Genomic DNA, 13,433 nt, shown 5'->3' with positions numbered 1-13,433 from the left:
TATTTATATATATATATATATACATATATATGACAGGCTTCTTTCAGTTTCTGTTTACCAAATCCACTCACGAGGCTTTGGTTGGCCCGAGGCTATAGTAAAAGACACTTGCCCAAGGTGCCACAGAGTGGGATTGAACCTGGAACCATGTGTTGGTAAGTAAGGTACTTACCACACAGCCGCTTCTGCGCCTATATGAGCAACCTTTCTCAAGAAGTGTACAACATGAGACATGGCACATTTTCAGGTGAACTGCACACTACTACTACTACTATTACTACTACTACAATTGCTACTACTAAAAATATTCAGGATCATATTTCGTTTAGGTGTGCCTTTCAGAAAGTCCTGCAGGTCACAGTTTGCCTATGACTATGACCTACAATGTCTGAATTCAAATCCTGTCAGCTAGGATTGATTGCCTTGTCTAGTTTACCTGTCTTGGGTTTCATCAATACATGAACCAGTAAAGGCGGCAAGCTGGCAGAATCACTAGCACACTGGGCAAAAAGCTTAGTGGCATTTCATCCTTTATGTTCTGAGTTCAAACTCTACTTAAGTTGACTGACTTTTACCCTTTCTGAATCAATAAAATAAGCACCAGGTGAACACTGGGGTTGATGTAATTGACTGACCCCTCTTCCTCCAAATATTTCAGGCCTTGCACATATAGTAGAAAGGATTATTAAGGTGTGAGATAACAGAATTGTTAGCAGGCCAGGTAAAATGTTTAGTGGCATTTTGTCTGTCTTTATGTTCTGAGTTCAAATTCAGCTGAGGTTGACTTTACCTCTCATCCTTTCAGGAACCTCTCAGGGTCAATAAAACAAGAACCAGTTGAACACTGGGACTGAAGAAATTGATTTAACTTTTCCCCCAAAATTTCTGGCCTTGCACCAAAATTTGAAACCAATGTAAGTACCAGTAATACAAACAGGTCCTCTACTTATTTATTTACTACACAACTGTTTAATTGAAGGAAATTTAAACAAATACTTACACATCACTTTTTGTGGTATATTTTTTGTCAAATAAAGCTTCTGGTGCCATCCATTTCACTGGCAGCCGACCCTGTTGTAAGAAGAGAAGAAACAAAAAAGCATGTTTAATATGTTGGATACATAATTACAGAAAACCTCAGCAGCAAACTAACAGATAAACGGATGATGTGATGTGGTTAACTTAAATTTGCTCCATGGATGGCTGCATGTGACACAATCATCATCATCATTGTTTAACACCTGCTTTCCATGCTAGCACAGGTGGGATGGTTTTACAGAAGCCGGCCCTTGACTTGGCAGGGTTTTCATGGCTGGATGCCCTCCCTAACACCAACCACCCAGCAGTTTGGACTTAGTGCTTTTTACGTGGCACAAGCACAGGCAAGGTCAGTTCTTGCTAGGTTTTTACAGCTGGATGCCCTACCAAATGCCAACCACTCTACAGTGTGGACTGGATACTTTTTAAGTGGCACCTGCACTGGCAGGGTCACCAAGTAACTTGCAAGACAAAAATCTTATGAGAGGGGAGGAGGCACTGGAGGAAGTGATCTTGTGTTAGATGATGAAAAGTTATGAGACAGGGATATATATATATATATGGTTCCTTCTTCACATACCAAACACCAAGTAACACATTAATATGGACTTATTCTTTGTAAGCCTAGTACTTATTCTATCAGTCTCTTTTGCCGAACTGCTAAGTTACGGGGATGTAAACACACCAGCAGCAGTTGTCAAGTGATGTTGGGGGGACAAACACACTTGACAAACCATCCAACCCATGCCAGCATGAAAACCAGATGTTAAACGATGATGGTGACTACATACAAATGATTTCTTCATATAATGTTAATAATTATAAATGCTTTATTATTGCTTCAAGTGCAGCGGATGAGAGGGACATTACAAAGACAGGTAGAATGACTTACATTTGTAGTTTTCTTGTAATAATCAATGTTTTGAAGATGCCGTGTCAATCCAAAATCTGCAATCTTTAATACATAATTTTCTGCTACTAATACATTACGTGCAGCAAGATCTCTGTGAATACACTGGAATAAAGAGACAAAGAGAGGGCAAGATTTATTATATGCAAAGTTATGATGTGCTTCGTATGCATAACAAATTAGAGCTCAAAAATATGCTACTGTATACAATATATTACTGTGTTAAACTCCTAAATCTACATGCATTAATAAATGTGTATAATTACTTAGATAGTAGCATCTACCACCAACACAGGCTATGGACAAAGCAAAATATATTGGAGAGAATAACAAAAAAAAACACCAGTGATATCTCAATATATATTTCTACAGCTGTTTCAATAATTCCTACATCATGTTTTTACTTAATATGCGAGAATCACATCATTTGGGAATATCAAAAAATATTTCTCTATGGGCACTATGTAAGGATTATTGAAAAAGCTACAGGAAAAAACATAGAGATATCATTGATGATGTTTTCTGTTATATATATATAGGTTCAGTAAAAATTTAGATTCAGTTGAATATGGTACGTAAGTTAAAGGCACCAGAATTTAGTATGGTATTATCCATATAATTCAAAATGGTGATTATAATCAAAATAAGCAACAAGGATATCCAGAGGTAATGCAGTACGATCGTTTCATGTGGCTCCATTTAATTAAACAATACAAGTATTACATCAGTTTTAAAATGTAGAGCAATCTTCATATATATATATATATATATATATATACACACACACACATATATATATATATATATATATATATATCCATATATATATATATAACACACACACACACACATATATATACATACACACACACACATTTACACAAAATAGGTTTTGCTTAATGCACACACTCTAGCTATGCTCTGGGGTCAATAAAATCTACAGCCACCTGGATAACATTTCCACAATAGGCACATGGCCTAAAGTTTTTGGGGAATGGGCTAGTCAATTACAATGACCCCAGCTCTCAACTGGTACTTATTTTTATTGATCCTGAAAGGATGAAAAGTAAAGATGACATTGGCAAAATTTGAAGTGAGAACACAGTGACAGGCAAAGTACCGCTAAGCATTTTGCCTGGCATGCTAACAATTCTGCCAGCTCAGTGCCTTGATAATAACAATAATAATAATAATAACAATAATGTTGCCTGATGATATCAACTGCTTGTGAAGGATTAAAAATAAAACAAGGAAACACCAAGATTTTGAAACTTACATTTTTTGATACTAAATATTCCATTCCTCTTGCTACTTGATAGCTGAATGATATGAGGTCCTTTTGAGTGAGAGATCTGGTAGCTACGGGTCGTTCATAGGTGTCTCCTGACCTTACAGGAGGTCGATGGTCACGTAGAAAATCTCTAAGGTTACCATGGGGAGCATAGACAACAATAACCATTAAGGGTCCTGGAAAGAAAAGGGAAAAGGAGAAAATGAAAGAAATATTGAAAAAAAAAAAGTTCCCACTCCCTCTCTGTTAGGAGGCACAAGAACTTACACACATGATACTCTCTTTTACTTTTACTTGTTTCAGTCATTTGACTGCAGCCATGCTGGAGCACCGCCTTTAATTGAGCAACTCGACCCTGCGACTTATTCTTTTGTAAGCCCAGTACTTATTCTATCGGTCACTTTTGCCGAACCGCTAAGTAATGGGGACATAAACACACCAGCATTGGTAGTCAAGCAATGCTAGGGGGACAAACACAGACACGCACATATATATATATATATACATATATACGACGGGCTTCTTTCAGTTTCTGTCTACCAAATCCACTCACAAGGCTTTGGTCGGCCGGAGGCTATAGTAGAAGACACTTGCCCAAGGTGCCACGCAGTGGGACTGAACCCGGAACCATGTGGTTGGTAAACAAGCTACTTACCACACAGCCACTCCTGCGCCTGATGGTAATTTCCACCTACCAAAAAGGCTTCGGTCAGCCTGAGGCTACAGAAGAAGATACTTGCCCAAGGTGCCACGTAGTGGGACTGAACCTGAAACCATGTGACTGGGAAGCAAGCTTCCTAACCACACAGCCATGCCTTATAATAGTAATACCCTAGAGTTACAAAATTTGGATTTTGTTGTTGTTAGTTCTGACCATCTTGGCTTTTAACTGGGAATAATATATCCAGAATTGCATTGTCAAGACACTAGAGAGTAATTTGAAGAGATTTGACTGCTATTTATGGCAGGTCAAGTATGCTGCTGATAGCAAGAATTCATCTTGGTTAAGGTTGGTCTACAAAATGTTGTGTATACAGCCTGTAATAGAGGAATTTCTCTTGACCAAGTGGTGTGTACACTATGTGCGTGAGTGTGAGTTTAACATGTAGCAAGTGGTGGTCCATGTCAGCCTCCATCATTACTGAACAGCTGGTGCATCAGGAATTCATCATGGATTTGACTGTTGCTCACAGACACACATCAGCCAATCACAAGTAGCCCGTGGTGAAAATGGCAAGATGAGTGAGCGAGCACATTTCCAATTGATCTGGTTCCAATGCCAGACAACTAATGTAAAGTAGTAAGCATAAAGCCATTGGACTTGGTTCATGAGCAGGTTGTGTAAAAATCTCATTTGCTTGATCTCATGTAGACAGAGGAGTGGCTGTGTGGTAAGTAGCTTGCTTACCAACCACATGGTTCCGGGTTCAGTCCCACTGCGTGGCACCTTGGGCAAGTGTCTTCTACTATAGCTTCAGGCCGACCAAAGCCTTGTGAGTGGATTTGGTAGACAGAAACTGAAAGAAGCCCGTCGTGTATATATATATATATATGTGTGTGTGTGTGTGTGTGTGTGTGTGTGTGTGTGTGTGTGTATGTGCGTGTATGTTTGTGTGTCTGTGTTTGTCCCCCTAGCATTGCTTGACAACCAATGCTGGTGTGTTTATGTCCCCGTCACTTAGCGGTTCGGCAAAAGAGACCGATAGAATAAGTACTGGGCTTACAAAGAATAAGTCCCGGGGTTGAGTTGCTTAATTAAAGGCGGTGCTCCAGCATGGCCGCAGTCAAATGACTGAAACAAATAAAAGAGAAAAAAAAAAGACCTCAGTTAACGCTAGCCAAGGAAACCATTTAACCCATTAACATTCAGATTACTCTGTCTAACGTAATCCTTATTAATTCACATCGTTTTGAATTAATTCATGCTTTATTTCGTAGCTTTGAGATTTCGATGATATAATAGCTTATTTCTTGGCTGCTATTTCCAACAGGTTGAACAACTGCATTGGTAAAGGTTTTTAACAGTATGTCCAGCATTAGGCTTTTTGATCTCTGTAGAACAAGGCCATTTAATATTCTTTTTGCTGATCAAATGTGGTCATATATCTCTAGACTGGCCATCTGTGAGGCAGAGAGGGACAGTTTCCTTTGGATATTTTGGGGGAAGTAGCAACATTATCAAAGAAGATAAAAATCTAAAAGCAACTTACCGTTCTGTGTGCAACAGCCCAACAGGTTAATAATGTTTTTATGCGCCCCGATAACTTTCATAACCTCCATCTCCTGCACAAGGTCAGCCAGTTCTCTCTCTGTAGCGTCCTCTGAAAGCAGGAACAGATAAAGTAGATAAATAACGAGAGAGAGAGAGAGAGAGAGTGAGAGAGAGAGAGAAGGAAGAACCATTCGCTAAAATGGTAACTGCATCAACATGTCTAATTCAATGACAAACTCACTAGAAACACAAATGATAAATATCTGGGGATGACAAATAGTACTGTATGTCATTGTGCTTTAGCTGTTTCACCTCCAGCCATGACTATCCCAACTTTTTCCCAATAAACAGCGAATCCAGAATCACGTTATCTAAGGTGTTTGTTTTTAAGATGGTAAGGTATGACTTAAGATTTGGCTGCTATTTATAGCAGGTTGAGTATGCGCATAGGGACCTCATTATCATCATCATTGCTTTACACCCATTTCTCATGCTTGCATACTCGTAGTATGATACTCAGTGTAACGTTAGTCAGTGTGACAGTACAACAGTTACAGCAATCTTGTCACAACACAGTACAATACTCCAGTCACAAAGTATAATGATTTTATTTCTGTTACAAAGATAAAACATCATCATAATTTAACATCCGTTTTCCATGCTGGCATGGGTTGGATAGTTTGACTGAAAACTGGTGAGGTACGGAGCTACACCAGGTTCCAATCTGATTTGGCACGGTTTCTATGGCTGGATGCCCTTCCTAATGCCAACCACTCCAAGAGTGTAATGGGTGCCTTTTACATGCCACTGGCATCGGTGTCAGTTACATAACACAGATATCGACCACAACTATGATCTCATTTGGCTTGACAGGTCACTGCCTCCGTGAGGCCCAACGTTTAACCCTTTAGTGTTCAGATTACTCAGTTAAATGTAATATTTTTTTACTGAAATTGTTTTGAATTAATCATACATTCATACACCTGAAATGAGGCTCAGGGCCAGACTGCACACTAACGAGTAAACAGCCAGGTAGACTGCACACTGAAGTGACATCAAATATCAACACAAATGGACCGAGAAAGCAAGGTAGACCGAGGAAAACATGGAGGAGGAGATTGGGAGGGTTGGCTTGAGAAGGGGGGATGCCCAAAACCGGGCAAGATAGCAACATGGTGTGAGGGCGGTTGCTATGGCATTGAAGTAGATCTGCCCACCCCTGTTAATGGGGACACTTGCCTACTTCGGTTGCTATGACATTGAGATAGATCTTCTCACCCCTGTTAATGGGGACAAAACTGGATTTAAATCACTGGATGATGATGATGATGATGATGAACACACACAACATCAATAAACATATATAAACACAAATTACCTTTTAACATTTTCACAGCGACTGGAACTCTTCCTTTACAGCCTCCAATGCCGATAGCTTCAGCTTTGATCACAACCCCAAATGCCCCAGATCCCAGCTGTTTACCCATAATTAAACTGGAAAAAAAGAGAAGAGAGGCATGGTTACCATTAAAAACAAAAAATAGGGTATGGATATAGAAGTGATAATTACTTAAAAAATTGAAGATGTTTTAGAGAATTACGATTTAACATTTTATTTTTCATCTTCTACTTGGTTCAGTCATTAGACTGCGACCATGCTGGGGCACTGCCTTGAAAATTTTTTTAGTTGAATGAATCAATCTCAGTACTTATTTTACCAGTTTCTTTTGCTGAACTGCTAAGTTATGGGGATGTAAACACACCAACACCAGTTGTCAAACAGTGGAGAGGGACAACCAGACACACACACTCATACATAGAATGGGCTTCCTTCAGTTTCCATCTATCAAATCCATTCACCAGGCTTTGGTTGGCCTGAGGCTATAGTAGAAGATACTTGCTCAAGGTGCCATGTAGTGGGACTGAACCCAGAACCATGTGGTTGGGAAGCAAGCTTCTTACTACCCAAGCATGCCTGTTAAGATTTTCATATAAATAATTTCAGTAAATATGGTGGTGGCAATTAACTGTGATTGGATTATTTGGAAAACCCAATATTTGCACTGGATTATCAACTTGCTGACACTATATGTTGGTCATAACTCCTGATAGCTGTATCACTGCTTTTCAGTGATGAGGTGGGGCTTGAACTCAGAACATTCAGAGCTGAAAAAGTGTTGTGAAAATGGTATACTCCATCTCACATGACAAAGTGGTATGAACCAGCCACTATAAAGTCAGACAGTCAGTCATTGTAGGAGGTCAGTAGTAGTAGAGTTGTTGTATGAGTTCTCAGCTGGAGTCAGTGACAGGTATATGATATATATACAAGTTCGAGTTATGTCAAGGTAGACATCTTAAAGTCATTGTCTTGTGGAGCTATCAGTGATAGCACGATAGATGAGTCAAAGATAATAAGATGCAGAATACCACCACAACATAATAGTGGCGACAAGACTATTACAGTGCTGACAATAGCATTTAAGTGGACAAAGATTCACATTATAACAAAAAGATACTGCATGGCATTTTGCCTGATGCTCTGACAGTTCTACTAACCTACCGTCCTAACACTGGCACTTTGTTTTTTTTTATTGTCCCCAAAATGATGAAAGGCAAAACTGGCCCTTGATACAACTAGTTTGAGATCCTCTGATCGAGCCTGAACACCCCAGAAGCCTTTCACTTGCCAGGCAGAGTGTTGCTGGTGACCTCTGTGGGATGCTATAAGCAAATGGTGTTTTAGGGCTAATATCAATCCAGTGAAATGAAGATAACACAGAGAGAGAGAGAGAGAGAGAGAGAGAGAGAGGAGAGAGAGAGAGAGGAGAGAGAGAGAGAGAGAGAGAGAGAGAGAGAGAGAGAGAGAGAGAGAGAGAGAGAGAGAGAGAGAGAGAGAAAGAGAGTTAAGCTGAAATACAGAAATATAGTATAGAACAGTATAATGAAAGCAGTACAGAAATCTTGGAGACTCACCGATCAGGAGAAAATTCCCAATTTTTATCCAAAGGAATCTCATATTCAGACATAGTGGTCAACTCTGAAGACAGGCGCCGTCTGGGACCTTCAATTCGGACTTGAGGCACAAGTGGCTGCATGACGTTCTGTGGATTTTTCTGGTAATATAAGTCATTCTAAAAATGAGGAGAATATGGTTTAGTGATGGCTTTCTGTACATTTCATTATTTTCAGAAATGATTGAAAGAAACGGTGTAAAAGCGAAGACAAAAACTTACAGGTTTCATAACGATGACACGTTTCTTGTAGTCGGTGCCTCCGTGATGCTGCTTTTACGTCTCAGACAGACGATAATTAAAATGGAAATTAGAATGAAGAGAAATGTCACAATGACACCAACCAAGATGTGTAAGTGAGATTTTGATGTGTCTTGAGAAACGGCTAACTGGTTTGGTTGGCTGGAAGCTGAAGAACAAATGGAAAACAGGCAGTTTAACCCATTAGCTTTTAAATTATTCAGCCGAATGTAATGTTTATTTATTCACATGATTTTACAAATAGTGACAAAGTTATTCTTCTAAATACTTTATTATTTTCAGAATGGTGGCATGTGTAAAAGGATTCAAGCGAGGTCTTTGCCAGTACCGCCTGACTGGCCCCTGTGCAGGTGGCACGTAAAAAGCACCCACTACACTCTCGGAGCGGTTGGCATTAGGAAGGGCATCCAGCTGTAGAAACTCTGCCAAATCAAGATTGGAGACTGGTGCAACCATCTGGTTTGCCAGCCCTCAAAATCGTCCAACCCATGCTAGCATGGAAAGCGGACATTAAACAATGATGATGATGATGATGAATTAACTATATTTCACCCAAAATATGGTAACAAAAGAAGGGTAATCCTCCACCCCTAAGGTCAGCTCCTGATTGAACAAACCATCATCATCATTTAGCGCGTGCTTTCCATGCTGCCAAACCATCTAACCCATGTCAGCAGGGAAAGCAGATGCTAAACGATGACGACAATGGTTTGTTCAGTCAGGAGCTGACTTGGGGTTAACCATTTCATTGCCATATTTTTGGTGAAATACAGTTTAATTTTTTGAAAATGATAAAGAATTTAGTAAAATAACTTTGTCACTTTTAAGCTGGGGCTTGGGACATAAATTAACACAAAATTTTGATGGAAACTTTCAATTTAAGATAATTCTAAAACAGGAGTTTTGTGTCATACAACCAAGGGGTGGTTTCGGGTAGGCTGGTATTAAAATGGTTAAACAGCAACAAAAGAGTGAACGGTTACTTACTGTCTGGAGGCTCGACAACAGCAAGCCAGGCACTCTGGTATGTGACACCAATGGAGTTCGATGCAACACACGTATACCAACCACTATCCTCGTAAGTGACATTGGGAAGATAAAGCACCTCAGGATTGGAGATATTCAGCCCGGATTGCTACAACAGAATATGTTCACATGTAATACATGAAGCACAGTTTATAATGGGTGGGGTTTGTATGCCTCAAAACATTGGGACAACTGGTCCACACAAATGGTGGTTGGAAGAAGAGAGAGAGAAGAGTGAACAAGGGGGAAGAGAGATAGAAGAAAGGCCAGTATGTTTGGGGGAGGGAGCAAGTCAGTTTTGTTGACCCCCAGTGTTCAACTGGTCCTTATTTTATCAACCCTAAAAGGATGAAAGGCAAAGTGAACCTTGTTGGAATTTGAACTCAGAACCTAAAGTCAAGACAGAAGAAATATTCACAAAACCGAAGAAAGTTCTAAGTGAAATAAATGGAATTTTTATTGTGGAAATATTAACACTATTATTACCACAGTAGAAATCTTCATAATTTTACCACTTAAGAGAAACTGACAAAAGATTATCATGGTGAAAACATCAACAAGATTATCACCATGTTAATAATTACCATTGTGGAATTAGTGACAAAATTATCACTACAGGAGGAATTATCATTATGGAAATAGCAGATTATCAATGCGGAAATAGTGACAAGATTATCACTGTGGAAATATAGATGATGTTTCTATTATGCATCTATTAACAAGATTATTACCACTGTGGAAACATTGATTAAGTATTTAAAATTTTCTCTTAACTTCACTGGAAGACAGGTACCAACAACAACAACAAAAAAGTTCACCAGTAATTAACTTGCAAGTAATTACCAACAAAGGAAGGGCGACTAGTAACCTGCAATGAATCGACTACCATTGATGATAATAATGTTATTGTTATCGTTAACACTGTCACATTCTTAGTAATAACACCTGTTAATTCACTCCAAAGAAACTCATGAATTTATTAATTAAACCAAACTAATGTAATAATGGAGGATTCTCTTAGTGGCTTGTTAGAAATAGTAACCTATTCTTGCTCTCAAAAGAAAAAACAAAAAAACAAACAATTTAGACCCCTTAGAAAATCAGAATGGACATAACTGTTCTGGAGATAAAACAAGAAGAAAATAAGAGGACCTAACAAGACATAAAATGAGAAAACAGATCAATCTAGGTCTTCCTGGTTTCCATTCGGGATATTCTACAAAATTTTCACTGGATGAAAAAGCAAAGTTGACCTCAACAGGATTTGAACTCAGAACATAAAGGGTTGGAAGAAATGCTGCAAGGCATTTTGTCTAATGAGCAAACGATTTTGCTAGCTCGACAGCTTGGTTGACCCCGAAAGGATGAAGGGCAATATTGACCATGATAAAATAATAATAATGTTCCAAATTTTGTCACAAGGGCAGCAGTTTTGGAGGAGGGGATGAGTTGATTACATCGACCCCAGTGTTCAACTGGTACTTATTTTATATTAACCCCAAAAGGATGAAAAGTAAAGTCAACTTCGACGAAACTTAAAATATAATAATAATAATAATCCTTTCTACTGGAAGCACAAGGCCTCAAATTTGGAGGAAGGGATTAAGTTGATTATAACAGGTACTTATTTAATTGACCCTGAAAGGATGAAAGGCAAAGTTGACACCGGTGGAATTTTAACTCAGAACGTAACAGTAAACAAAATACCACTAAGCATTTCACCTGGTGTGCTAACGATTCTGCCAGCTCACTACCTTTGATAATAATAATAATAATAATAATAATAATAATAATAATAATCATCATCCTTTCTACTATAGGTACCAAATCTGAAATTTTTGTGGGGAGGGGGAGCTAGTTGATTACATTGACCCCCCCCCCCAGTATTCAACTGGTACTTATTTCATTGACTCTGAATTCAGAACATGCAGATGAAATCAAATAACTACACTAAAAGTAGAACAGCAGAACAAAGGATCAATAATTTTGCGACCAAAAACTGATACATCCTCCCTCCATCCCCATCTGTATCTGCAGTTTGTCTCCCAAATTTTCACTTGTATGGTACTGGGTCTGTTTGATGCTATTGTATAAAACACTTGCACAAGGAATGGTGCTGTGAGATCAACCCTGGGACCACATGGTTTATGACCAAAGATACTAACTCCAGACTAAATCTTGGAAAACACGAATGCATGTACACATGTGTACATGCATTTAAAAAGAAAGTTTTCTATATTTGAAAAACCAATAGTACCTTACTCAAAACATACGTAAATGAATTTCTGCAAAAATCCCTATTCTTATCCATATTCTAACTACAAGAGTACCCTAAAGTGGTTGACAAAATTCCTTAACATTTTCAGCAAAAATCTAGAGCAGTGATTCTCAACCATTTTTTTTTTTTTTGCCTATGGACCCCTTTGGTTCCAATTTTACTCTACTGGAACTTCATGGACATTTAATAAACATGAAAACAAAAAGGTACCATTATATTTTTATAATTAAATATTATTAGGAACTGAATAAAAAAAAAATTGAAATATTTTGTGTATTGTAGAAATATTACCAATTTATAGCTTATAAAATAAAATTTTATATGGACCCTGGTTGAGAACCGCTGATCTTAAAGGGCACATATATAAACAAAAACCTGGGATTTAATTTATAGAGAAAAGATAGAGATGAAGAGAAGAGATTTAGACAGACTATGTTTGAAATAACTATACTTACCAACCGCATGTACTAAAGTCGAAGGATCGAACTTTTAAAATCTTACCAACATAAAGAGAAGCAGAGTGGGAGAGAGAAGAGGAGGAGGAGAAAAACAAAAGTCTTTACATGTTAATGTATCTAATAAGTGTTGAATTCCACTGAATTACAATGCAGACACGGTATAATATCAAGTTTAAAAAATAATAGGATTGATAAAATAAAATGCCTTATATGTTGCTGATTTCAAACTACTTTTTGTTAATGACATTCCAAAGATTAATTTTAAGAAGAGAGGAAGAAGAAAAATGTTATAATAATAAGAAGAATGAGAGGAATGATTGAAAGAGACTTCGGGCCATAATACATCAGATCTACGACATTCCAAATCATCACCATGTTTTTGTTTTTGAGATGTATGTATGTATGCATGTGTGTGCATGCATGTGTGTGCATTTGTATACTTCCCATATGGATAAACACACACACATATAGTAACATACATACATAAATACATGCAGAAAACAGAAACATGTAGACGGAGGAAAGAGAGAGTCATGCAAAAGAACGAATGACCGAAATGGTACGTGATGCTTTCGAAGGGAAAAATGAGTTAAGATTTAAGAAAACTTGCATCAAGAAACCAATGATTCATAAAATAAAATAAACATACATATATATATACATATAATATATAACAAATATGTTTGAACAAACAATATAGAAAAAAAATTATTTTTACATTTTATAAATATTTAATTTACCAAATATTATTTATAAAAAAATCTAACAACAAATATAAATTATTTTTATTGTTTCGTCCTCCCCACCCCGATATGTTAAATGATTAACAAAAAAGCACTTCTATTTTTGATTAATGAATGTAAATTTAGCAGTAGTAGTGGTAAAAATGACAATGATATTTGTAATGGAGATACAAGGGTGAAAACATTTAAGGGGGAGAGGCGT

At 37.8% G+C, this 13,433-nt stretch overlaps 1 protein-coding gene across 1 annotated transcript in view; it reads right to left on the bottom strand.

The window, feature by feature from the left end:
* Window positions 1–13,433, bottom strand: part of LOC115223176 (fibroblast growth factor receptor 2-like) — a 159,596-nt gene that overhangs the window by 16,635 nt on the left and 129,528 nt on the right. The window contains 9 exon segments of the mRNA XM_029793621.2: window positions 1,001–1,071; window positions 1,931–2,053; window positions 3,225–3,415; window positions 5,450–5,560; window positions 6,830–6,945; window positions 8,428–8,585; window positions 8,688–8,741; window positions 8,744–8,874; window positions 9,714–9,861. Coding sequence (XP_029649481.1) covers window positions 1,001–1,071; window positions 1,931–2,053; window positions 3,225–3,415; window positions 5,450–5,560; window positions 6,830–6,945; window positions 8,428–8,585; window positions 8,688–8,741; window positions 8,744–8,874; window positions 9,714–9,861 — 1,103 coding nt within the window.

This window comes from Octopus sinensis, linkage group LG22 (assembly GCF_006345805.1).
Source record: "Octopus sinensis linkage group LG22, ASM634580v1, whole genome shotgun sequence".
Classification (NCBI taxonomy): Eukaryota; Metazoa; Mollusca; class Cephalopoda; order Octopoda; family Octopodidae; genus Octopus; species Octopus sinensis.
Note: the sequence above shows the minus strand (reverse complement) of the source record. Positions and strands in the feature narration are given on the sequence as shown.